This window comes from Pseudophryne corroboree, chromosome 1, assembly GCF_028390025.1.
Source record: "Pseudophryne corroboree isolate aPseCor3 chromosome 1, aPseCor3.hap2, whole genome shotgun sequence".
Taxonomy (NCBI): domain Eukaryota; kingdom Metazoa; phylum Chordata; class Amphibia; order Anura; family Myobatrachidae; genus Pseudophryne; species Pseudophryne corroboree.
Window position 1 is genome coordinate 409,461,808 of NC_086444.1, and position 26,608 is coordinate 409,488,415.

Below are 26,608 nucleotides of genomic sequence, written 5' to 3' on the forward strand. Positions count from 1 at the left end.
GGCTTGCTGGGACCTATGGGCACCCTACAAAGAATATTAACATACTACAAACCCCACTCCCGCCACAACCAGGGACGGTTGTTGCACAGAAGGTAGGACCCCATTTTTATTTTGAGATTCACACTTTCTGAGGATTTCCAACCATTGGCAGACCAGTTTGGATTTGTATACTATGATGGCAAGGAGACACAACACTGTGTGATCCCCCTGCTATGGCATTATCCCCCCCTCAAAAAACAAAATAGAAAAGAGCGGGAACCCCATACCACATTTACCCCTATTTTCGTATACCAGACCAGGCTCAGAGTTTCAGGGCTGGTTATTGATTGGAAGGGGGAACCCAAACATTTTAATAGTTCTCACCCACCCCCAACCCCCCTTCAACATTGTCATTAATACATTCCTCCCTTCTCCCACCACATTATCATTAATAAATCACCTTCCCCACCACCAACCAAAATTATGATTTTAGCACATTGTTTCAGCAGATGCAGATGAGAGCTCTGCTGAAAAACTGCACAAGTGTGTACACATGGATTGGATGTAGAATCTGCAACCAGATCTGCAGTAGGTTTGTATAAACAGTCTGCTCTGGAGTCTAAACTCCTGAGGATTGGTCAAGTATGTACCACTAAACTGATTCAACTTCTATATTGTGCAACTTCTGCAAAGATCAGTTAAAATTCTGGGATTTGACCTACAAGAGGCACTTATCACCAAGGTTTTAGGATGTCAAACGTATTTCCCATGGCCTCTCAACCCATCTCGGACTCACCCAATGAAACGGATTTTAAAAGAGGGAATTTTCTTTGATTTCTTGGACTCAAGGGTGATATCCATTTGTTTATCGCTACCAATCTCTTGTCTAAAGTGAGAAGTGTGTGTGTGTGTGTGTGTGTGTGTGTGTGTGTGTGTGTGTGTGTGTAATATTTAATTGTGTTTAATAATTGCACCCAGGGAGGTCGGGTTTAGCCGCATTAAGCAGCTAAACCTAAACTAATGGGCGCAATGCGAAAAGTCACATTTGAGCGCTCAAACGGGTCACTTTTGCACTCATTTCAGCTCGCTGAAATGCAGGTGCTGGCAGCCGATCACACCCAAACGGAGCAACAATTGAATTGCTCCACTGGGCGCCATCTACTACGTGCTGGCGCTTTAAACAATTGAATATCGCCCAATATTCAATCGAACACTTTACAACTCAATGTCTTCTCTCAGTTTATTGCAAGTTTATTCAGCACTGTAGCTTTTTACTTACTTTCAAATTGTATAAATATTTATAGGCCTTTTTCAAAGATGGATGCAGGCGATGCTTTCGCATGCAGCGGCTGCGTCCATCGAGTCTGCGCTCGTGCACTGGCCATCATGCGCGACCCTTCTCCATGTGGCTGCATCCCGGAAGGATGCGGCTGCAAGGTGATTGACAGTGGCGGCCATCGGGAAGAGAAGGGGGGGGGCGGGCGGGGGGACACGTTGTTGCGGCACTTCGCAGGCGTAATCCCGGACAATGCAAACGTGTCCAGACTGTTTTCGGGGGAGCTGCATGACGTCACACTCAGCCATCCAGAGAAAAAAAAATGGCACCAGACCGCCTGCCAACGCAGCCAGGCAGGGATCGACCTCAAAACGATTAGTTCACAATTTAATTGTGAATGCATCGCGGGACGGCAGCACACACAAGCTGGGCGGCCTTGCCCTATGCTGGGTGGCTCCCAACCTGTGAGTAGATGGATGCAGACGATCTGCGTCCATCTCTTAATAACCCCCTATATGCACTAGTATATTGGAAACGGCCAATGCCAGGTTACCTCAGTTTCCATTTCTGCTCTACCCCAACCTGCCCTCAACTCTATCAGCCACCCCCCACCCCCACCTCTGTCACTGCTACGTCATGGCCCCACGACCCACTCTCCAATACTTACCCCGTTCCTGACAACCGGTCCTCCTCTTCTAGGTCTGTCCCATTTCCTTCACAATGGGAGCAGTTGGTGTGCGCGCTAAAGCTTCCACTGCATGCATTGAGGAGACAGGACAGACCTTCTGAAATTATTATATAGATATGTACACACACATGCATAAGCTTTAATAGACTAAGAATTAATACAAGCAGCTCTTTCAAAAAGAGATTGTCCCAAAAACTGACTACTTTAAGGACAGAACCCGCCCCCGCCGAAAAGGTTTTAGTTTGAATTTGAGCTATATCTCCCTACTCCGCCTTGGCAGTGATACCCCTCCCTCATCTCCCTCTCTCTCTTATTGGTTCTTCCATAGTCTCTACAGGCAAGTAATTGTGGTGTATGTAGATTTCTCCTTCTCTCTTTTCAGAGTCATTTATTATGGTTTAGGTTCCCAATATGGAAACTCACCCCGCAATACTACTTGATGTAATGGTCATCAGTTTCATAATAAGAAATACCCCTTCAAAATTAGAGGATCATAATTTCATGGTAGAAAATACTTTTAGTACATGGAGCACATTGTTCACTTTTTTTATACTGTCATCACCTCTCATCCATACTAATATAATTTAGTACAGAGCAACACATGTCCTGGTTATCTGCCATACACACAGATACTCACATACAAGAAGATAGCGAGGGGGTATAGTTGTGGCGGAAAGCTGCAGAAGGCCACATACAGGTAACTAATGTATCCATCAGTGCCATTGCAATCTGGTGTGTTCCTGATGAAGTCACAGCGAAGGGAGGAATTTAACGTCCCCACCTGCTGACACTGCAGAATATGGAAGAAAAAAAAAACACCTCAAAAGAATCAGGATACTGATATTACTCTAGCTGTTGGAGGATTAACAGTGGCGCTATCATATTTATTTCATCACAAGATACTCATCTCTGGCTTCACAGACGTCCCAATAACAAAAACTCTGGAGGGACTCCACACAGTTACAGGAAAATATCTACCCCATTTGGTATCTCTTCATATTTATTACTTTGGACTTCACATATGGAAATGGTAATTACTCTCTTCAAATAATTTATTTACAAGAATACCAGTGACTAGTTCAATATACAGCTATACAGCTCATTCAGGACTCCTATATGAGAAGTTTTTATACAGTTCATGCAAGTTCCACCCTCCATATTTATGGAACTAGTGTTTTAAAATGTGCAGTTAATTATATTGTTTGTAGATTTTAGGTCTAATAAAACCATAACTTCTAATGGGCCCTACACACTGGCAGATAACACCGAACGATATGAACGAGAACTCGTTCATAATCGTTCAGTGTGTAGGCACTAACGATGCGCGGCCCCGCGCTCGTTCATCGTTGGTGCCGGGTCGCTTATGCATGCATGCCAATATGGACAATCTCGTCCATATTAGCATTTACTGCTATGGAGCCAGGTGATGGGGGGAGTGAAGAAACATCACTCCCCCCATCAGCCCCTCCCCCCCGCCGCCAGATCGCCCGCCGGCCACCTCGGCGGAACATCGCTGTGTGTGTAGGGAGCATTACTCACATGGTTATAATTTTTTAATCTATATTGCACATAATTGCACTGTTATTTTTTTTTTCTGGTTATACTGAAATTATTCATTTACTTTACATAGGAAAAAATAGATACACTGTGCAATCATTACTGCTTAAAATTGAAATATATATTAAAATGAAATATCAAATAAAAGGTTGTTAGCATATATTTGGCCAAAGATATAGGCCTGCCCACCAACATCCAGATCACCTCTTGTCGGGCAAGTCGCTAAGACTCTGGAGTTCACGCCTGGGACGCAGGGCACCCCAACCCAGTCCAGCCAAAAAAAAACAAAAAAACAAAAAAACACTCCAGGGCATCACACTAATGAAAGATAGCAGTGGGGTGAAGCAGGGTATCAAGTGTGTAAAAGCAGCTACTCAGTGTTAGGAATGGTACATGATTAAATAATGTGAAAAAATACATGGATAAAAAACAAACAAAGAAAGTGATATAAAATGTGAATATAAGTGTTAAGTGGTGATGCCCTGAAGTGGCCCAGCCAGAATAGCTCGGGGGGCCCAAACCCCAACCCAAAAAAACTGACACTAAATTAATATATATAGGGCTCACTTTTGATTATGCCTGATTCAATCTAGAGCTACTCCCCCCGTATACTCTGTTTATATATATATATATATATAAATATATATATATATATATATATATATATATATATCAACAAACTAGAGTCTAAGTGCGCTAATGGATAGTACTGTATATCATAAATAAACAGATTTAAAAGATTCAACTTTCAGTTTTTAATACATAAAAGCCACAATAGCATAAAACATCTGTGAGCATATAAACATCTCTTTACAGAATGTATAGACAATGTATACAAACAGTTTCTGTCAGATGGAAAATTCAAGTGAAACTTGAGATTCGTGGTAAATCTTCCTTAGTAGTATAGAATACAGATGGAATACAGTACTCGAACACAAACCAACGCGTTTCGTCCCTAACTGGGACTTCCTCAGGGGTAATATCGAGTGCCAGATGTTTTTTACAGATAATCCCAAAATTGTGTAAAAAGCTCACTGAATATAAAAGCAGGCAAAGGACCAAAATAAAAAAGCAACCTCAAACTTAGAAAGCGCTATGCTCTTGTGTGTGTCAGCTGTGTAGCTCCTTAGTATTAAAATACACCTCCTCCCAATTGTGCACTGCTGCTTTCAATAATGGGTAGTTGAATCCCAATAGTTATTATATAAATCAAAGAACAAAAGGTTGAAAGCGCTGTCCACAATAAAAGAGGTTTTTATTTGGTTAAAAAATTATAAAATCACTAGTTCACATATAATCACTAATCAACACTGATCTAAAAGTTAGACATCAAAGCATATTGCGGACCATAACTATTTTTCAGTGGTACCTAATAATGAAACAGTTTAAACACAGTGGATACACTTGCACTAAATTGACACACTCTATTCCAAGTGAAACAATTGTATCAGATGTTATATATTACTCCACTCAGTGTTTTTTCTCTTTGGTAATTATCTCCTTTGAACAGCCTCCTAAAAAATAGAAGTATTGGAAGGATTTAAATGTTCACAGTCCCAGACATATCTGGAGAGATATGATCACCTTAAATCTGAATTAATTGCACAGAATATTTATATATATCTCCTCCCGCTGGGACAATAATCCATCCAAAAGTACAGATTTGAAGCACGCAATATCAGAATTATAGGAGATACAGTTGCCACTTTTCGTAATACAGTCTTAATTGGAGGCTACTGAAACTGAATTAATAGACAGTTCTGACGGGCGTCCCCGTCTGGTGATGAGAATTTAAATAAATACAGTAGAACTCCTGTTAGATGATATGCATGCTCCACAGTTCATTCATAAATTTTTATTCAGTAAATGGAGGCCGCATAAACGGCTGGTCTCACCCCTGTTAGGCTCGGCTACTGCTCCCGCCGGGCGTCCGTCGGTATCATAGGCAGCACACAGCTGCTTCACTTGCACCAAAGATCTCACGGCCTGCCTCTCCTATGACAGTGCCACAGAATGTTTGTGATGATGCAGCCTGTCGGACAAGTTAGCTCCGGCGGTATCCGTCAGCGACTGCGCGCTGTTTTCACAGTTCCCGAGGCTTTACCAGGTGCCTTGCCGACAAGGGGGAACTCATGAGCTGTTTTCACGATTAGGTCCACACACGCAAGGAGCACTCTTGACGCGTTTCTCAGCCGTATGTCTATGGCTGTTTCCTCTTCCTCCTCTGCATCATCACAAACATTCTGTGGCACTGTCATAGGAGAGGCGGGCCGTGAGATCTTTGGTGCAAGTGAAGCAGCTGTGTGCTGCCTATGATACCGACGGACGCCCGGCGGGAGCAGTAGCCGAGCCTAACAGGGGTGAGACCAGCCGTTTATGCGGCCTCCATTTACTGAATAAAAATTTATGAATGAACTGTGGAGCATGCATATCATCTAACAGGAGTTCTACTGTATTTATTTAAATTCTCATCACCAGACTTTGGACTTTGAGATGACCACTACACTATTTGGCTGTTGACCCACTACTGAGCGGTCTCACCCTCATCAGGGACTGGTTTATAGAGTCAGTGGTAGACTTTAAACCACATTGTTTTCGGGTCACCTATTTGTCCATTTGTTATCTGGACTCTGTGTGACTGGGGGCTTCATAATATTGAACTGCTTTCCCAGTCATTTTGGTCCTTTGCCTGCTTTTATATTCAGTGAGCTTTTTACACAATTTTGGGATTATCTGTAAAAAACATCTGGCACTCGATATTACCCCTGAGGAAGTCCCAGTTAGGGACGAAACGCGTTGGGTTGTGTTCGAGTACTGTATTCCATCTGTATTCTATACTACTAAGGAAGATTTACCACGAATCTCAAGTTTCACTTGAATTTTCCATCTGACAGAAACTGTTTGTATACATTGTCTATACATTCTGTAAAGAGATGTTTATATGCTCACAGATGTTTTATGCTATTGTGGCTTTTATGTATTAAAAACTGAAAGTTGAATCTTTTAAATCTGTTTATTTATGATATACAGTACTATCCATTAGCGCACTTAGACTCTAGTTTGTTGGTTTGATATCTTAGGGCCCCACCTAACAGGGGGTTCGTCTAAGCTGCAGCTCAGTTCCGCTCCACGTAGCGCCTAAGGGTACCCCTTGTTTTTCTCTCTCTCTCTCATATATATATATATATATATATATATATATATATATATATATATATATATATATATATATATTGAACACTATACGGAAAAGAGAGGGACTAGTTCGGTGGCACTTTCTGAGTACAGCTGTTGGAACAGGTTACACGAAATATCTTGCATGCACAAAGCATAATTAACACACACGCACACACTTTTTCTGTAAAGTAAAAAAACAAACTGATAGTCTGTCCATTGCACATCAGTGTCAACAACTCCTTTACACACAGTAGCAGAGGACTGTAAAAATCTTGTCTGATCAAAAGTTAATCTCCCTACCCCTTTCAATTAAATAAACTTTTTAGATGTTGTCCTAAAATAATGCTCAGTCTACCCATATCAGTCACTTTTGTTTTGCAACAACTCGACCCGGTCAAGTGTAGCAGCATAGGTGGTTTTCATGTGGTCACCTGGTTATAAGGAGATAAATAATGGAGAGACTTGATTACAGGGATGTGCAGTCAGGGGAGGCAGGGGAGGCAGTGCCTCCCCTGTCATAATGATTAAAATAATAAAAAGAAGATATTTGTAACAGTCTGTTATAAATATCTTTTTTTATTATTTTAATAATTCTCCCCCACTGTGGCTGCTTGTGAGGGACAGCTGGGAGTCCGGGCAGCGGGGGGCGGGGCGCAGCAATGGGCTGTGAAAGCCCATTGAAAATGAATGGGGAAGCGGCACCTATACTGGTGCCGCAATGACAGGGGCGTGCATTCAGCCCCGATGAATGCACGCCCCTGTCAGTGCCCCAGATGTGTTTGGCCCAGCGGATCCAGTGCTGGATCCGCTGTCCAATCACTAATGAGCCCCCTTCCCGGCTGCAGCAGGCGCCGTGGGCTGTGTGGGCGCCCGCTGGAGCCGGCGCCGCTGACTGACACTAGAGATCATAATTGACCCCTGGTGTCTGAGCAGCGCTACTATGGGAGAGACGTCATGAGTCATGACGTCTCTCCCATAGTACAGCAGAGACGAGCCGGCGGACGGAGACGGAGGACAGCGCTGCAGGAGCGGTAAGTATGTGTGTGTGGTTTTTTATGTGTTTGTGTTGGGGGCAGAGCAACAGGAGCACAACAACAAGGGGCACAGCAACTGGGGGGCACAACTATAAGGGGCACAGCAACGGGCACAACTATAAGGGGCACAGCAAAAGGGGCACAACTACAAGGGGCACAGCAACAGGGGCACAACTATAAGGGGCACAACAACAAGGGGCACAGCAACAAGGGGCACAACTATAAGGGGCACAGGAACTGGGGGGCACAACAACAAGGGGCACAGCAACAGGGGCACAACTATAAGGGGCACAGCAAAAGGGGCACAGCAAAAGGGGCACAGCAAAAGGGGCACAGCAAAAGGGGCACAACTACAAGGGGCACAACTACAAGGGGCACAACTACAAGGGGCACAACAAATGGGGGGCACAACAACAAGGGGCACAACATAAGGGGCACAGCAACTGGGGGGCACAACAACAAGGGGCACAGCAACAGGGGCACAACTATAAGGGGCACAGCAACTGGGGGGCACAACAACAAGGGGCACAGCAACAGGGGCACAACTATAAGGGGCACAGCAACTGGGGGGCACAACAACAAGGGGCACAACTATAAGGGGCACAGCAAAAGGCACAACTACAAGGGGCACAGCAACTGGGGGGCACAACTACAAGGGGCACAGCAACTGGGGGGCACAACTACAAGGGGCACAGCAACTGGGGGGCACAACTACAAGGGGCACAGCAACTGGGGGGCACAACTACAAGGGGCACAGCAACTGGGGGGCACAGCAACTGGGGGGCACAACTACAAGGGGCACAGCAACTGGGGGGCACAACTACAAGGGGCACAGCAACTGGGGGGCACAACTACAAGGGGCACAGCAACTGGGGGGCACAACTACAAGGGGCACAGCAACTGGGGGGCACAACTACAAGGGGCACAGCAACTGGGAGGCACAACTACAAGGGGCACAGCAACTGGGGGGCACAACTACAAGGGGCACAGCAACTGGGGGGCACAACTACAAGGGGCACAGCAACTGGGGGGCACAACTACAAGGGGCACAGCTACTGGGGTCACAGCTACTGGGGGCAAAGCTACAGGGGGCAAAGCTACAGGGGGCAAAGCTACAGGGGGCAAAGCTACAGGGGGCACAGCGACAGGGGGCACAGCGACTGGGGGCACAGCGACTGGGGGCACAGCGACTGGGGGCACAACTACTCGGGCACAGCTAGGGGGCACAACTACTCGGGCACAGCTAGGGGGCACAACTATTGGGGGCAAAGCTACAAGGGGCACAGCGACTGGGGTCACAGCTACTGGGGGCAAAGATACAGGGTGCACAGCTACTGGGGGCACAGCGACAGGGGGCACAACTACTCGAGGCACAGCTATTGGGGGCAAAGCTACAAGGGGCACAGCGACTGGGGTCACAACTACTGGGGGCACAGCGACTGGGGGCAAAGCTACAGGGGCCACAGTGACTGGGGGCACAACTACTCAGGGCACTGCTACAAGGGTCACAACTACTGGGGGCACAGCCACAAGGGGCAAAGCTATAGGGGGCACAGCTACAAGGGGCACAGCGACTGGGGGGCACAACTACAGGGGTCACAACTACTCGGGGCACTGCTACAGGGGGCAAAGCTACTAGGGGTATAGCTACTAGGCTCACAACTATCGGGGGCGCCTGCTCCATCATTCCAGCTAGCAGCAGCACTCTCCCCTGTCTGTGCTAACGTCTTCCCGCGTCAGCGAGTGCATAATATTCATTCATTTCTCTCTATTTCTCTCTCTCTCCTCCTGTGTATTACTTTGTTTGTAAGTATAATTTTCATTTTTACAGGTACCGGCCCTATTGGATTCTACTGGACAAGTGAACGTGACCGGCGTGGGATGTAGGTAAGTAATCTCTCTCTCATTTTTACAGGAACCACCTATTGGATTCTACATGGACAAGTGGACGTGACCGGCGTGGGATGTAGGTAAGTATGTGTGAGTGTGTAAGTGTGTTTTAATAAATTTTAACTTTCACGGTGTGTGTTGTGTTTTTATTTGGGTATTTTTGTTGTTGTAGAACTACAGGTACCAGCGGGCCCGTTATTTCCCCGCATGCTGGTACTTGAGGTTCTCCAAGTACCAGCAAGCGGGGGAGGCTTGCTGGGCCTTGTAGTTCCACAACAAAAAACAATATTCTTTTTTATACACACTTATGGCTATCAGCCCGGCACCCACCGCCCAGGGTTGCTGGGGACAGCCTCGGGCTTCACCCCTGGCCCTTGGGTGCCTGGAGGGGGGGGGGGGGGGGGGAACCTCTTGATTTAAGGGGTCCACACTCCTCCAGGGAACCCCAGCCAGGGGTGACTAGTTGGGGGGGTAATGCCACGGCCGCAGGGACCTACATAAATGTGTCCCCCGGCTGTGGCATTATGTCCCTGGCTAGTGGAGCCCGGTGCTGGTTTTAAAAATACGGGGGACCCCTACATCTTTTGTCCCCCGTATTTTTGGAACCAGGACCGGTCTAAGAGCCCGAAGCTGGTTGTCTAAATACGGGAAACCCCTGTCCAATTTTTCCCCAGTATTTAAACAACCAGGACCGGCTCGAAGAGCCCGAGGCTGGTTATACTTAGGAAGGGGTACCTCACGCATTTTTTTTTACATTTTTTAACCCATTCAGACCCTTCTCCATTAAGTTAATGGAAGCCCTGGACAACAAAATTGCATTCATATCCTCCTCCCACTCCCTTCCCAAACACTAATTTTTATTTTTTTTCTATAAAAATGTACAATATATCACAAGTATGATGAGCAGGCAGGCAGCGGGCATTGGCGGCATCGGATTGAGATGCAAATTAGTGGCGGAGGGCTGGGTCAGTTGATGGTGGGCAAGTTTGTAAGCCATTGGCGGTGGCAGCAGGCATCGGCTCAGAGGCAGTAGCGGGCATTGGTTTAGCGGTGGTAGGGGTCATCGGCAGGATTCGGCGGACATTATGGCTGTAGTGCCTCACCAGCCTCTGACCTCACCGCACGCCACTGCTTGATTATAAGTCTTCGTTCACAAGACGAAACCTTGTTTTTGCACTGCTCCACAAGCAAGGTACACTAGAGCTTCATCATGCTTAATTGGGAGGATCTTCACTCCATGACAAGCAGAAGCATGCAGCAGGTCACAAGCTGTATTTGAACAGTGGACCTCCACTATATTCCAAATTGCTTTAATAAATCTAGAACAGCCCAGAATTAATATGCAGGGACATTTCAATACTGTGGCTATTAAATGCCAGACAAAAAATATAACCAGAATAAAATTATTGTATGACTAAGCAAACCCTGAATCCATACTAACACATATGAATGAGGACATTTATACTCACATCAACTTCTTCTGTAGTATAGTTCCCATCTCTCTCTGAAGTTGGAAGAACCGAGAACAGCGAGAGGTTGGTATCTCTGTAACTTACAGATGTGGTAGTCAGAAGCCATTGTGGAAGAGCCAGGGGCATCCTAAATGTTTAAGAACCCAAAGTTAATTTTTGATCCACAGAAATCACATACATTCTGTCTCCACGTTTCATGCTGTCCCTGCCATAGTCGCCCTTCCTATTAATCTGTGCAGCAAGCTGGCCACACATACTGCTGTAGTATATACAGAGTTTCTTCCTGGAGCAAGGTCATGTGAGACAGGGGGAAGTAAAAGCAACTAATAGCAGTCGTCACACTCGAAACGTGTCACTAGCTGGACAGGGAAAGCCACAAGAAAGATAAACTGATCACTTGTCATTTGCCTCATCATGCGATTTCTAATACTATGGACAAATCTGCGAATAATACATTTTACTACATTATCTAAGTGCAAAGTCATGCTGGAAATGTGTGTCAGAGATTTAAATCATTGCCAAAATGATTAACAGTTTAATTACGCTGAAACCAATGTAAAACATACTTGCCTACCCTCCCGGAAGCTGCGGGAAACTCCCAATTTTTGGGGTAGTTCCCGCAACCCTGGAAGGGTAGGTGGCTCTGCCGCATTCCACCCGCACCCTGCCGCTTCGTTAGGAAGGTTGAAGAGAAAGATGCTAAAGTCACTGCTGCTGTGTGGAGGAGGGGGGAAGGGGGGCTAAAAGTTGTGATCGCTTCATTTAGCTCCACCCCCTACCTGCGGACCCACGAATCACGGCATATCCTCATTTTGGGGACAGGGCCTAATAACGTGGTATTCTGGTCCCGCCCCTCGAAGTGTCAGGCTGCGTCTCCTCTCCGGGCTTCTCCCGGAGAGGAGCTGAAAAAGTAGGTAACTGATGTAAAACACACATATACAGATTAACGAAAATTACTACGCCATATTGTCACAGAACCCCGCCCTAGCCTGCGCTCAGATACGCCAACCCAATGCAAGTGGGGTGTAACTCAAGCCACCACCACGCAAAGTATTTGCCATGCACTACAATCACACTTGCAAAATCCAGTTCTCTCTCTCTCTCAATGTGGTGTATGTGTGCGCGTGAGAGAGTGAGAGTGAGTGTGTTATGATAGACTTACCATGGTTAACACTTTCTGCGAGGTACATTGGTTCCACATAAAAACATTGGGGTGTAGAGTGGATCTTGATCCAGAGGCACCAACAGGCTACAGCTTTAGGCTGTCCCAGGATTCAAAGGGGCTTCCCCTATAAACCCTGCCTCCAGGCACTGACAGCTCAGTTTCGTTAACCAGTCCAATGCAGGAGCAGGCAAGAGAGAAGGCAAATGTTAGTCACATAGAACCACATTCTCACGACAGGAGAAGGTGCCAGCGGCTAATGTCCTACAAACCCAAAGAAGCAAGGCGAGTCAGGGTGGGCGCTCTATGGAACCAATGTACCTCGCAGAAAGTGTGTTAACCATGGTAAGTCTATCAGAACACTTATTTTCTGCAGCAGAATGCATTGGTTTCCACAGGAAAATATCGGGGATGTCCTAAAGCAGTTCCTCAAGGGAGGTGACGCACCTTAGCAGGTATGAGAACCCGGCATCCAAAGGAAGCATCCTGTGAGGCGGAAGTATCAAAGGCACAGAACCTAATAAACGTGTTCACTGAGGACCACGTAGCTGCCTTGCACAATTGTTCTGCGGACGCGCCATGGTGGGCCGCCCAAGAAGGTCCAACAGACCGAGTAGAATGGGATTTAATAGGAGCATGAGCTGGGAGTCCAGCTTGTGCATAAGCTTGTGCAATCACCATTCTAATCCATCTGGCCAAGGTTTGCTTATTCGCAGGCCAGCCACGTTTGTGGAAACCAAACAGTACAAAAAGGGAACCTGACCTCCTGATAGAGGAGTCCTCTCCACATCCAAAGAACGCTCTTTGGAAGACAAGTCTGAAGAGATAAAGGAACCACAATCTCTTGGTTATGGTGAAAAGATGACACCACCTTAGGCAAATAACCCGGTCGAGTTCGTAGAACTGCCCGATCACGGTGAAAAATCAAATAGGCGCTTTGTCCTGTTGTCCACCCTAAGTCCGACACCCGTCTTGCCGAGACAATAGCCAGCAAGAACAGTGTCACAACTGAGGGCCTGAGCTGACGGGAGGAAGCCTCAGTTGTAGGGGCTGAGGTGAAACTAAACTTGGGAGGTTTAATCAGACCCCTAGACATGTAAGTACGGTGGAGGAAGATTGCCCGAAGGCGTGACCATGACAACCAGGATTTAAAAGTCAATTAAAGTTTATTAACAGAACTCCATGTATTCACAGCAGTGGTAAATGAATAAAGATATGCAGTAGTAAAAATGAAACAGTTCCTGGATCACTATAACTTGGCAAGAGCCACAGGGTACTGGTAGGATAAGGTACAGTTCTTAATGTCCCAGAGATGGAATGTCCTTACCAGACCCGTCCGTAGTAGTGAGAGTAGCCAAGGAACACACCAGCAGATGTATCACTGGAAGCTGGTAACACTGTAGTTGAGGTGACTGCTGTGGATGCTGGATGGAACCAGCCAGGTGTTGAAAACATGGAGTGGATGCTGGATGGAACCAGCCAGGTAGTAGAATGAAGCTAGGGAGCGAAGATATGGGAAATGATGATATACAGGTACCGTTGGTTTGCGGATACCGATGGTATGTAGGTATCCGCTTGAGAAGCACTGGCACTTTAAGGTAGTTGATCACTGCTGGAAGCTGACCGCTGGAAGCAGATGGATCTGTAGCTGGAAACTGGAGTAGTCATAGAAGACTGCAGAGTCAGGCTGCACCGCAAGGTGGTAAGCTGGTGCGGGTCTCTTAGTGGTAACTGGAGACAGGAGCTGGAAACCTGGAACAAAACAACCACAGGAGAGAGAGACTGGAAACAGGGTTTGACAACCAAAGCACTGACGATTTCCTAGTGCAGGCTCAGTCCCTTTATACCCTTAGGTATACCGGGATTGGATGACCAATTAGGCAGACTCCAGCGGAGCTATGGATTGGAGGTCAGGATCATGTAACTGAAACTAAGATGGCTGCGCCCATACCGGCCAGTGGAGGGAAACCTTGTTTGTAACACCACATGGAGATTCCTCTGTAATGGCGGCGGTGAACACAGAGAACGCCGACTTGCGTCTCAACCTTCAGCTCGGACGGCCGCGGCAGGTGAGGAGTGCCACATACCTTGTAATACGTTGAGAATATGGAGATGATGCCCGAGGCCCCGCAGGCAGGTGACGCCATGCCAGTCGCCCGGGCATTAGAAAGGCAATATCCACGGATCAGCAGAGATGAGACATGACGTATGGATGCTAGCCATATAGCAGGGAACCGGGCCTAGGACGCTGGGACAACCTTAGGAGACACCTGAAAGGTAAATAATGGCGTCCAGATACCCGGATCGTGACAGCACCCCCCCCCCCCCTTTAGGAGTGGCCCCAGGACACTTCTTAGGCTTCTGAGGAAATCTGGAGTGGAAATTCCGGACCAAAGTAGGAGCATGGACACCTGAAGCATTGGTCCAAGAGCGTTCTTCAGGACCATAGCCCTTCCAATCAATAAGATACTGTAGCTGACCATAGCGGAAACGTGAATCCAGAATCTTGGCAACTTCATACTCAACTCTCCGTTGAGTCTGGACTTTAGGAGCCGAAGGTAGTGCAGAATGGAATCAATTCAGAATCAGCGGTTTCAGAAGGGAAACATGGAATGTCCTAGGAATTTTCAAGAATGGGGGTAACTGGAGTTTGTAAGCAACAGGATTGATAACTTGTTCAATTTGAAAAGGGCCAATGTAACGAGGTGCAAACTTCATGCTTGGAACTCTTAATCTCAAATTCTTCGTAGACAACCACACACGATCACCCACCTTGAGAGCAGGAACTGCCCTACGCTTCTTATCTGCAAACTTCTTGTAACTGAATGATGCTTTGAGCAGAGCCACTCGGACATTTTTCCAGTTATTTGAAAACTGGCGCAAGGTGATATCAACTGCTGGTACAGAAGTCGCTGGAAGCGGCTGGAATTCTGGAACTTTAGGGTGGAATCCATAGTTGATGAAGAATGGTGTTGAAGAAGATGAGGAATGATATTGGTTGTTATGGCTGAACTCGGCCCAGGGAAGGAGTTGAACCCAGTCATCTTGAGAGGAAGACACATAGATGCGGAGGAAGGCCTCCAAGTCCTGATTCACCCTCTCAGTTTGACCATTGGTCTGAGGATGGTAAGCTGTAGAGAACTTTAATTTGACTTGGAGGGCTTGACACAAACTTCGCCAGAATTTGGCTACAAAAATTGTACTCCTCTCTCAGAGATGATTTCCTTGGGAAGACCGTGTAATCGGAAGATCTCTTGAATGAATACTTGAGCCAACTTGGAAGCTGACGGAAGACCGGTGAGAGGAATGAAATGTGCCATCTTGGTAAACCGGTCAACCACTACCCAGATGGTATTAAATTTGTTGCACATAGGCAGGTCTGTAACAAAGTCCATCGACAAATGGATCCACGGTCGACGGGGAACAGATAATGGAACCAGTTGCCCCGCAGGCGACTGGCGGGAGACTTTGTGTTGGGCACACTTTGGGCAAGAAGCAATAAACTCCATGACGTCCTTCTTCAGAGTTGGCCACCAATAAGACCTAGAGATAAACTCAAGGGTTTTCTGAATGCCTGTATGTCCGGCAAAACGGGAAGCATGTGCCCAATGCATGAGCTTCTTCCTTAACACCGGCTTCACAAAACTTTTCCCTGGTGGGGGCGTAGAGTCCATCCTTACCGTGGAGAATGCCAACGGATTAATAATAGGATGCTTGTCAGAAGACTCCGACTCATTTTCTTGCTCCCAAGAGCGGGAAAGGGCATCGGCCTTGCGATTCTGAGAGCCCGGACAGAACTGGAGTTTAAAGTCGAACCTGGAAAAGAAAAGTGCCCATCTGGCCTGGCGAGGATTAAGACATTGTGCGCCTTTCAAGTACAAAAGATTCTTGTGATCGGTAAGTATGGTGATCGAATAAGAAGCTCCCTCCAGCAGGTATCTCCACTCTTCCAGAGCGAGTTTGATTGCTAGCAACTCCTGATCGCCAATGGCATAGTTGCGTTCAGCTGGAGAAAACTTCCGGGAGAAGAAGCTGCAAGGATGTAGATGACCATCTTTAGCTCTCTGAGAAAGTACCGCCCCTACTCCAACGGAAGAGGCATGCACCTCCAGGATGAAAGGAGAGTTAACATCGGGCTGTTTCAAAACCGGAGCAGAGATGAATCGTTGCTTTAACAGATGAAAGGCTTGCATAGCTTCTTCAGACCACTTGGACGGATTAGCACCCTTTTTGGTTAACGCAGTGTTAGGCGCCACAATGGTGGAAAAGTCTCGTATAAACTTTCTGTAATAATTGGCGAATCCTAAAAACCTCTGGACCCCTTTGAGGGTTAAAGGTATCGGCCAATTCTGGATTGCTTGTAATTTCTCAGGATCCATTTCTAGTCCGGAAACGGACACAATGTAGCCTAGAAACGGAATGGATTTGACTTCAAAAACACACTTCTCCAATTTGCAATAGAGATGATTGACACGGAGACGAGACAGAACTTCCTTTACCCAGAAACGATGTTCCTCCTGATTATTGGCAAACATAAGTATATCATCTAGATAAACCACGACATGACTGGAAGACAGCTGGAGCGTTACTTAATCCGAAAGGCATGACGAGGTACTCATAATGTCCATCACGGGTGTTAAAGGCAGTCTTCCACTCGTCACCCTCTCGGATCCGGATGAGGTTGTAGGCACCCCTCAAATCTAATTTCGTGAAGATGGTTGCTCCACTGACTCTATCGAAGAGTTCTGTAATCAAGGGTAAAGGATATCGGTTCTTGACGGTGATGTCGTTCAAGCCTCTGTAGTCGATGCATGGCCGCAGGCCACCGTCTTTCTTCTTAACGAAGAAGAAACCTGCGCCAGCTGGGGAAGAAGAAGGTCGAATGAAACCCTTTGCCAGATTCTCCTTAATATATTCTTCCATAGAATGCGTTTCTGGTAAAGACAACGGATAGGTTCGGCCTCGAGGAACCTTCCCTGGGATGAGATCGATTGGACAGTCCCATTCCCTATGAGGAGGAAGGATATCAGCAGAAGCTTTACTGAACACGTCCGTGTAGTCTTGATACGGAGGAGGTGGAACATCCAACGACTTGGAGGAGGAAGAACAAACAGGAAGCACTTTGGACAAACAGGTCTCAGTACAGGAAGGACCCCATGCCAGGATTTGAGTAGTCGTCCAGTCAATCGATGGGTTATGGAGACGAAGCCATGGAAGGCCCAAAACCACTGGATGTGTGGCTCTTGGAATCACTAGGAAAGAAAGAAATTCTGAATGGAGAACTCCAATTCTCAGACGGACTGGTAGAGTTCTTAAAGAAATAACTGCGTCAAAAATCTTACTGCCATCCACGGCAGTCAAAGAAATGGACGAGGGAAGTCTCTCAGTGGGTAGGGACACCGTTTAACATATGCTTCAGTTATGAAATTCCCAGCTGCTCCGGAATCTAGGAGGGCAATGACGTTCCTATAACGTTGAGCAATTTGAAGCGAGATTGGGAGATTACAATCATGAGGAGATGGAGAGGAAAGCATTACTCCTAGCCGGCCCTCTCCTTGGCGGGCTAGGACCTGAAGTTTCCCGGACGTTTGGGACAAGCATTGATTGCATGAGACGGAGCTGCACAATAAAGACATATAGACTCAGAAAGACGTCTTCGGCGCTCAGCTGGAGATAGACGGGAATGACCAATTTGCATGGGCTCATCTTTGGATGGAGACGGTTGACGAGGAGGAGGAGCAGAAGATTTTGGGATAGATGACCTTCCCCGCTCAGTGGCTCTTTCTCTGAACCGTAGATCAACTTTTGTACAAAGAGATATTAGCTCATCCAACTTAGAAGGCAAGTCTCTGGTAGCTAATTCGTCCTTGATGCGTTCAGATAAACCATGCCAGAATGCAGCATACAGAGCTTCGTCGTTCCATGCCAGGATCTTGAACTGTATTAGGTACTGTCCCACAGTACGTGTTCCCTGGCGTAAACGGAGAATCTCAGAAGAAGCTGAAGTTACACGGCCTGGCTCGTCGAAGATGCGCCTGAATGTCGTTACAAAGTCAGTATATGAGGACAACAGGGTATCGGATTTCTCCCATAAAGGTGATGCCGAATCAAGGGCTGAGCCACTAAGGAGGGAAATAATATAAGCAATTTTAGTGCGATCACTAGGGAAACAGGTTGTAGCTCGAAATGAATTTCACATTGATTGAGAAATCCCCTGCAAGATCTTGGAGATCCATCAAATTTAGCTGGCGTTGGAAGATGAAGACGTGTAGCAGAAATGGGTAAGGTGGGTGGGGTCACAACTGGTGTCACTGTGGTGGACACACCGGACGTCCCTGATCCACGGAGAGTCGTTTGGATCCCATCCAGCTGAGTAGAGAGATCCTGCAGACAGCGGATAATGTAGCCTTGTGCAGACTCCTGATGTTCGAGTCTGGCTGCCAGTTCTTGCATCGGCCTGGCCGCTTGATCCTGGTCTCCGGCTGGATTCATATGGTCAGTGCTTACTGTCACAACTGAGGGCCTGAGCTGACGGGAGGAAGCCTCAGTTGTAGGGGCTGAGGTGAAACTAAACTTGGGAGGTTTAATCAGACCCCTAGACATGTAAGTACGGTGTAGGAAGATTGCCCGAAGGCGTGACCATGACAACCAGGATTTAAAAGTCAATTAAAGTTTATTAACAGAACTCCATGTATTCACAGCAGTGGTAAATGAATAAAGATATGCAGTAGTAAAAATGAAACAGTTCCTGGATCACTATAACTTGGCAAGAGCCACAGGGTACTGGTAGGATAAGGTACAGTTCTTAATGTCCCAGAGATGGAATGCCCTTACCAGACCCGTCCGTAGTAGTGAGAGTAGCCAAGGAACACACCAGCAGATGTATCACTGGAAGCTGGTAACACTGTAGTTGAGGTGACTGCTGTGGATGCTGGATGGAACCAGCCAGGTGTTGAAAACATGGAGTGGATGCTGGATGGAACCAGCCAGGTAGTAGAATGAAGCTAGGGAGCACAGATATGGGAAATGATGATATACAGGTACCGTTGGTTTGCGGATACCAATGGTATGTAGGTATCCGCTGAGAAGCACCGGCACTTTAAGGTAGTTGATCACTGCTGGAAGCTGACCGCTGGAAGCAGATGGATCTGTAGCTGGAAACTGGAGTAGTCATTGAAGACTGCAGAGTCAGGCTGCACCGCAAGGTGGTAAGCTGGTGCGGGTCTCTTAGTGGTAACTGGAGACAGGAGCTGGAAACCTGGAACAAAACAACCACAGGAGAGAGAGAGACTGGAAACAGGGTTTGACAACCAAAGCACTGACGATTTCCTAGTGCAGGCTCAGTCCCTTAATACCCTTAGGTATACCGGGATTGGATGACCAATTAGGCAGACTCCAGCGGAGCTATGGATTGGAGGTCAGGATCATGTGACAAACTAAGATGGCTGCGCCCATACCGGCCAGTGGAGGGAAACCTTGTTTGCAACACCACATGGAGATTCCTCTGTAATGGCGGCGGTGAACACAGAGAACGCCGACTTGCGTCTCAACCTTCAGCTCGGACGGCCGCGGCCGCAGTAGGTGAGGAGTGCCACATACCTTGTAATACGTTGAGAATATGGAGATGATGCCCGAGGCCCCGCAGGCAGGTGACGCCATGCCAGTCGCCCGGGCATTAGAAAGGCAATATCCACGGATCAGCAGAGATGAGACATGACGTATGGATGCTAGCCATATAGCAGGAAACCGGGCCTAGGACGCTGGGACAACCTTAGGAGACACCTGAAAGGTAAATAATGGCGTCCAGATACCCGGATCGTGACAAACAGGACCTTGGCCATGAGCCATTTAAGTTCCGCCGACTCAAGAGGTTCAAATGGAGACTCTTGCAGGGCTTTTAGTACAACAGTCAAATCCCATGAAGCCACAGGAGGGACATAGGGAGGCTGAATCCTAAGTACGTCCTGAGTGAAAGTATGAACGTCAGGTATAGATGCAATTTTTCTCTGAAACCAACAAGGCAGATATGTGAACATTGAGGGAAGCCAGACGGAGACCTAAGTCAAGGCCTTGTTGCAGAAAAGCCAGAATTATGGAAGTTCTGAATGTAATTCTTATCAGCACTCCATGTGAAGTAAGAATTCCAAAACCTTTGGCTCTCAGGAGTGATGCTTCAAGAGCCACGCCATCAAATCCAGTCTGGCCAGGTCCAGATAAAGACAAGGGCCCTGTACGAGGAGGTTTGGGCACTGAGGAAGTAGAAGGGGATGCTCTGTCGACAGGTCTGAGAAACAATGCCGTCTGGGCCACGCTGGAGCGACTAGAAGTAGAAATCCTCCTTCTTGTTTTAACTTCCGCAGGACCCTGGGCAGAAGTGACACTGGAGGGAAGACGTAAGGCAGCCGAAAGTTCAATAGAATTGCCAGTGCGTCCACGAACGCCGCTAGAGGATCCCTGGTACAGGATTCGAAGACTGGAACCTTGTGATTGTGTCAAGACGCCATCGGGTCTACATCTGGTAGGCCCCACTTGTCCACTAGGAGTTAAAAGCCTTCTGGATGAAGACTCCACTCTCCGGCACGCACATGCTGGCGACTGAGGAAGTCCGCTTCCAGTTTAGGACGCCCGGACTGAACACTGCTGGCAGATGGCGTTCTGCCCAACAAAGGATTTTTTACATTTCCATCATAGCCACGTGGCTTCGAGTGCTGCCTTGATGGTTTATGTATGCCACCGTGGTAGCGCTGTCTGATCGTACTTGAACAGGCCTGTTCTGTACCAGAGGCAGGGCAAGAGATAATGGGTTGAACACCACCCTGAGAATGTTTATTGGGAGGAATGATTAATCCTTGGTCCAGCACCGCATCCCATCCCCTCAGACTGGCATCCGTTGTCAACAGGACCCAGTCGGGGATCCAGAAGGGACGGCCCATGCTTAAATCGCTGGTCCTGTAGCCACCAGGTCAGCGACAGATGAACCACCAGATTCAAAGTGATCATCTGAGATCTGATCCAATGAGGCAGGCCACCCATTTGGAAAGGATTAACCTCTGTAGTGGGCAGGAATTAAATGGAGCGTACTCTACCATGTTGAATGCGGACACCATCAGGCCAAGTACTTGCATCGCCGAGTACATCGACACTCTGGGGCGACAAAGGAAGCATCTTATCCTGTCCTGAAGCCAAGAAACATGGATTAATATTTACTTACATTAAGTCTTACATTTATAGCTTTATGGATTTACCAAATGTTTAACACTCATTTATATTTACAATCATGAAAATCAGAAACTCCCGTGCGAAGAATTGGTAGAACAGCTATTTACCTACAGTATATGTAGCATGGGCCTCTCCAGGCATGTGAAATCTTAGAGCACAGCGATAATGCTAATAAAGTTTTAAGATGCATTGAGAAAATAACTCCATGGTTTAGTTACAAAGAAAAGCAATAGGTAAAAAAAGCAAAACATACAATTACGATATGTACACATTGATTTCAAGTAAATAAAAAGGAATAAAATGTCAGAGAGGCTAAATAATCTTACTGTGAGGTTTTAGGATAACTCTGAGTTGTGGAGACCACATGAACAGAAGATGGGACACACTCTCAGCACAAAGTTTCTCCCTTGGAGATTGACCCGCCAGCGATCTGCTTCTGAGCCATATAGTTCCACACAGAGGCGGAACTACCGCCAGTGCAAGCAGTGCGTTGCACTGGGGCCCGCCTCTGTCCAGGGGCCCAAGCATGTAATGAGTCAAATTGACTCATTACATGCCGCTGTGGGCAACCGCTGCCCGCAGCATACAGCCGCCCACAGAGGAGAGGAGCAGCGGCACGGACGGGGGAAGGAGGAGGAGGGAGGTGGAGGAGGGAGCCGCAGCAGCGCTTTGTTACTGGTGGAGGCGCTGCTGCTGCTGCCCCTCTGCTTCACTATAGGCTGTCTTCCGAGAACAGCCTATAGTGAAGCAGAGGGGCAGCAGCAGCAGCGCCTCCACCAATGACACAGCGCTGCTGCGGCTCCCTCCTCCACCTCCCTCCTCCTCATTCTCTACTGCCCGGGAATCGTCTGACGCTGCAGCGAGGAGCCTGAGCCAGCGGAGAGGGTAAGTATAATTCTTCTGTCTCTTTTTCTTTCTTTCCTACAAAAAAGGGGGACTGTCTGCCGCAATGTGTAAACACGGGGAATCTGCCTGCCGCAATGTGTAAAAAGGGGGAATCTGCCTGCCGCAATGTGTAAAAAGGGGGCACGCTGTCTGCCGCTATGTTTGTTTAACAAGGGCACGCTGTCTGCCGCTATGTTTGTTTAACAAGGGCACGCTGTCTGCCGCTATGTTTGTTTAACAAGGGCACGCTGTCTGCCGCTATGTTTGTTTAACAAGGGCACGCTGTCTGCCGCTATGTTTGTTTAACAAGGGCACGCTGTCTGCCGCTATGTTTGTTTAACAAGGGCACGCTGTCTGCCGCTATGTTTGTTTAACAAGGGCACGCTGTCTGCCGCTATGTTTGTTTAACAAGGGCACGCTGTCTGCCGCTATGTTTGTTTAACAAGGGCACGCTGTCTGCCGCTATGTTTGTTTAACAAGGGCACGCTGTCTGCCGCTATGTTTGTTTAACAAGGGCACGCTGTCTGCCGCTATGTTTGTTTAACAAGGGCACGCTGTCTGCCGCTATGTTTGTTTAACAAGGGCACGCTGTCTGCCGCTATGTTTGTTTAACAAGGGCACGCTGTCTGCCGCTATGTTTGTTTAACAAGGGCACGCTGTCTGCCGCTATGTTTGTTTAACAAGGGCACGCTGTCTGCCGCTATGTTTGTTTAACAAGGGCACGCTGTCTGCCGCTATGTTTGTTTAACAAGGGCACGCTGTCTGCCGCTATGTTTAACAAGGGCACGCTGTCTGCCGCTATGTTTAACAAGGGCACGCTGTCTGCCGCTATGTTTAACAAGGGCACGCTGTCTGCCGCTATGTTTAAACAAGGGCACGCTGTCTGCCGCTATGTTTAACAAGGGCACGCTGTCTGCCGCTATGTTTAACAAGGGCACGCTGTCTGCCGCTATGTTTAACAAGGGCACGCTGTCTGCCGCTATGTTTAACAAGGGCACGCTGTCTGCCGTTATGTTTAACAAGGGCACGCTGTCTGCCGTTATGTGTAAAAAGTGCACGCTGTCTGCCGTAATGTGTAAAAAGGGGACGCTGTCTGCTGTAATGTGTAAAAAGAGGAATCTGTCCGCTGTAAGGTGTAAAAGGGTCTCTACCTGGTGTAGTGGTGCTACTACTGTGCGGCGTAATTTGAATAATGGAGACTACTGTGCACCGTTTTATGAATTGGTATTATTTTGTGGCCACACCCCTTCCCCACGAAGCCACGCCACTATGTATTTTTGCGCACGCCTACAGCGCGCACTGCCCCTGTTTTGCATGCAGGGGTGGGGCTCCAATGCCGTTTCTTGCACACAGTGCTAAAATGTCTAGTTACGGCACGGTTGCTAGGTATCCACTTCCCTGAGCAGGTTCCCCTCACCAGATCCTCTCCAGGGGTGACGGGGTGGACTTGGATGGGATGGGGGGGGGCCCAAGCCATTTTGTTGCACATGGGCCCACCGCTCGCTGGTTCCGCCACTGGTTCCACAAACACTCCTTTCTCAGCCCCCAACCCCAAGGCTGAAAAAAAAAAGAGACTGTTCCTTTGTTTGTTTCCATCTGTGTAGATGGAAATTAGGTTTGCCTCTCAGGGACACTAAACTAATCTCTTTTGGGATGATTCTTGATCCCCCAACCTGGATACATTTTATGGCAAGAAGGCTGACACTCTCCTAGCCTCCGTGTCCAGGGCCAGATCAGAGGCTCCACTACTGTCAAAAGCAAACACTGTTTCAGGAAGTTTAATCTTCAAAATATTCTAGTTCACACCTCGTCGAGGTTTACACAATGCAGACATAGGTTATTCAGAGTTGTTAGAAAACCAAAAACACAAAATGCATACAGGCATGACTCATAACTTTGAAGACTCGCCGTAACCCATGGCAACACCACACGTATACAGGACACTAGTATTAATAGATAATTGCTGAATGGAACTTTTTTGTAAGGGAATACAATTTATGAGGCAGAAGAAAAAAAGTAGTAGTATTGGAATTCATTCTACAAAAGTACATACATATTTAGTATTTTTCTTTTCCGGATTATATCACAATTCTTGAGGTCTCCAGCAGGGACGTGCTAGTATCAGAGCAAGATTTATACACAATATAAGAGCCAAAGGGTACATGTGGGCATTATACACAGGTACAGCAGTATATACTGCAGGAAATTTGGCGAGTTTTGATCAGAGATGTGCTGAAAGGATAGGAATGGGAAGCACTGCCTCCCCTGCCACAGACTTTTAGCTTCAGAGTTTTGGCTATAAAAATGATTAGAATAATACAAAGAAGATATTTCAAACATATTCTATTATTCATATACTTTGTGTCACAACTGAGGGCTGGTGCTGACTGGAGGAAGCTTCAGTTGTAGGGGCTGAGGTGTAATTGAACCTGGGAGGTAGTGTGGGACTTTTAGACATGCAGTACCCAAGCCCGAAGGCGTGACCACAACAACTGGAATATGGTTAACGGGTTTATATTCAAGCACAGTTCAGATGGTACATCAGCAGCAGTATCAGATATGGTAAATTAAAAGACAATACACAGTTCTTGTTAAATGCAGCAGTGGTGAGGATGCTTCTGGGTGCGGTAATATCAGGGATCAGTCTCGTCAGACCAAGAGATGGAATGTCCTTAACCTGCACCCAACTGCTGAGTAGTGGAATGGTAACAGAAACTGACCAGCAGGTGTTTCACTGGAAAGCTGCTTGTATTGGCTGGAGTATGGATGAGCTGCTGGGTAGGCCGGGTGGAACCGGACAGAACAATGAACAAAGTGGAGTGCTTGATGCACCAATGTAGCTGGAGAATAGTAAGTAACACTGGTGGAACTGGAGATCGCTGGAATTGGAAAGTCGATGGCGGAGCACTGATGATATCTAGTATTCGATGGCGGAGCACCGATGGTGTCTGGTATTCGATGGCGGAGCACCGATGGTGTCTGGTATTCGATGGCGGAGCACCGATGGTATCTGGAAACAGAACACTGCTGGAAGCTGGATGCCGGTGTTAGACACTGCCAGTCGCAGGGAGCAATGTTAGAACATTGCAGAGTCAGGCTGCACCGCTGGGTGCTAAACTGGTGTGGGTCTCTAGTGAAGTTGAAGACAGGAGCTGGAATACCTAAAGAGAGCAAACAACCAGAAAGCAGGGAGACTGGTATCACTGGGTTGACAACCAAAGCACTGACAATTTCCTGGTTCAGGAAGAGAAGATTTATACCTGCAGCGGAGCAGGCATTGGCTGATCAATTAAGCAGAGTCCAGCAGCACAGCGGATTGGTGGAAATGATGTCATGTGACTGAAACCAACATGGCTGCGCCCATACTGGCATTTGGAGGGAAAGTCAGTTTGTGAAGACATGCGAGGAATCAACAGTAATGGCGGCGGAGGCCGCAGCGGGCAGGAGACGCCATGCAGACTTATTTGTACATTTGAACCAAAGAGATGGTGGCGGAGGCCGCGGCGGACAGCAAACGCCATGCAGACCTGTTTGTACATTGGAGATGCAGCAATGGCGGCGGAGGCCGCGGAGGACTGGAGACGCCATTCTTAACTTTATGAGACCACTGTGACATCGCCTGCGGCATGACAGGGAGATGTGGAGTGAGGATATCAGCAGCACGACTGAGACCGGGCCCTGGAACGCTGAGCCAGCCTCAGGAGACAGCTGAAAGGTAGATAATGGCGTCCAGTTATCCGGATCGTGACACTTTGAGTCAAAACTCTGGCACAAGCGTAAGTATGACAGGAAAGGCTCTGCCTCACCTCACCGCACATCACTGCATTACGGGTAGATTCAATTATAAGGGAGCAAGCTGAAATCAGCTGTTCTGGCACCAGCTCACAGTTAGCCTCTATTATGAACATTACAGAGCAGTTGTATATACAGTATAATAAAGTTGTAATTTTCTAAGCTGGAACCAACTTTTTTTTATTTTTTATTACTTTTAATCTTTTATTTTGGAATAACACAGCATTGCAGAAATAAGCCATTCACTTTAGTCATCTCTTAATACATGATCTCTCCTCTACTATTTCCTCAACATGCCTGCCATGGACTGAGGTAACCACTATCAAACCAATATAGTAACATAGTAACAGTTTTAGGTTGAAAGCCTAAATTTGTGGTCTTCTACGCTATATTATTTTTAGAACTAATTTTATCTGCTGTGAATGTCGGCCGTTGTGTTTATTTCCTTTTTTTTTTTTTACTATAATATGTGATCTA

The 26,608-nt window shown here is 47.2% G+C and overlaps 2 protein-coding genes across 4 annotated transcripts in view; both read right to left on the reverse strand.

Annotated features, from left to right (window-relative positions):
- FICD (FIC domain protein adenylyltransferase) overlaps positions 1 to 26,608 on the reverse strand; it is a 1,034,845-nt gene that overhangs the window by 146,091 nt on the left and 862,146 nt on the right. The window lies entirely within an intron of this gene.
- The window catches only part of SLC8B1 (solute carrier family 8 member B1), a 111,694-nt gene that overhangs the window by 44,434 nt on the left and 40,652 nt on the right, over positions 1 to 26,608 (reverse strand). For all 3 annotated transcript variants that reach the window (XM_063913280.1, XM_063913278.1, XM_063913279.1), the window contains 2 exons: positions 11,071 to 11,200; positions 2,581 to 2,733 (listed from right to left, as the gene is read on the reverse strand). In XM_063913280.1, coding sequence (XP_063769350.1) covers positions 2,581 to 2,733; positions 11,071 to 11,199 — 282 coding nt within the window. In that variant the 5' untranslated portion in view covers position 11,200. The remainder of the gene's footprint in view (positions 1 to 2,580; positions 2,734 to 11,070; positions 11,201 to 26,608) is intronic.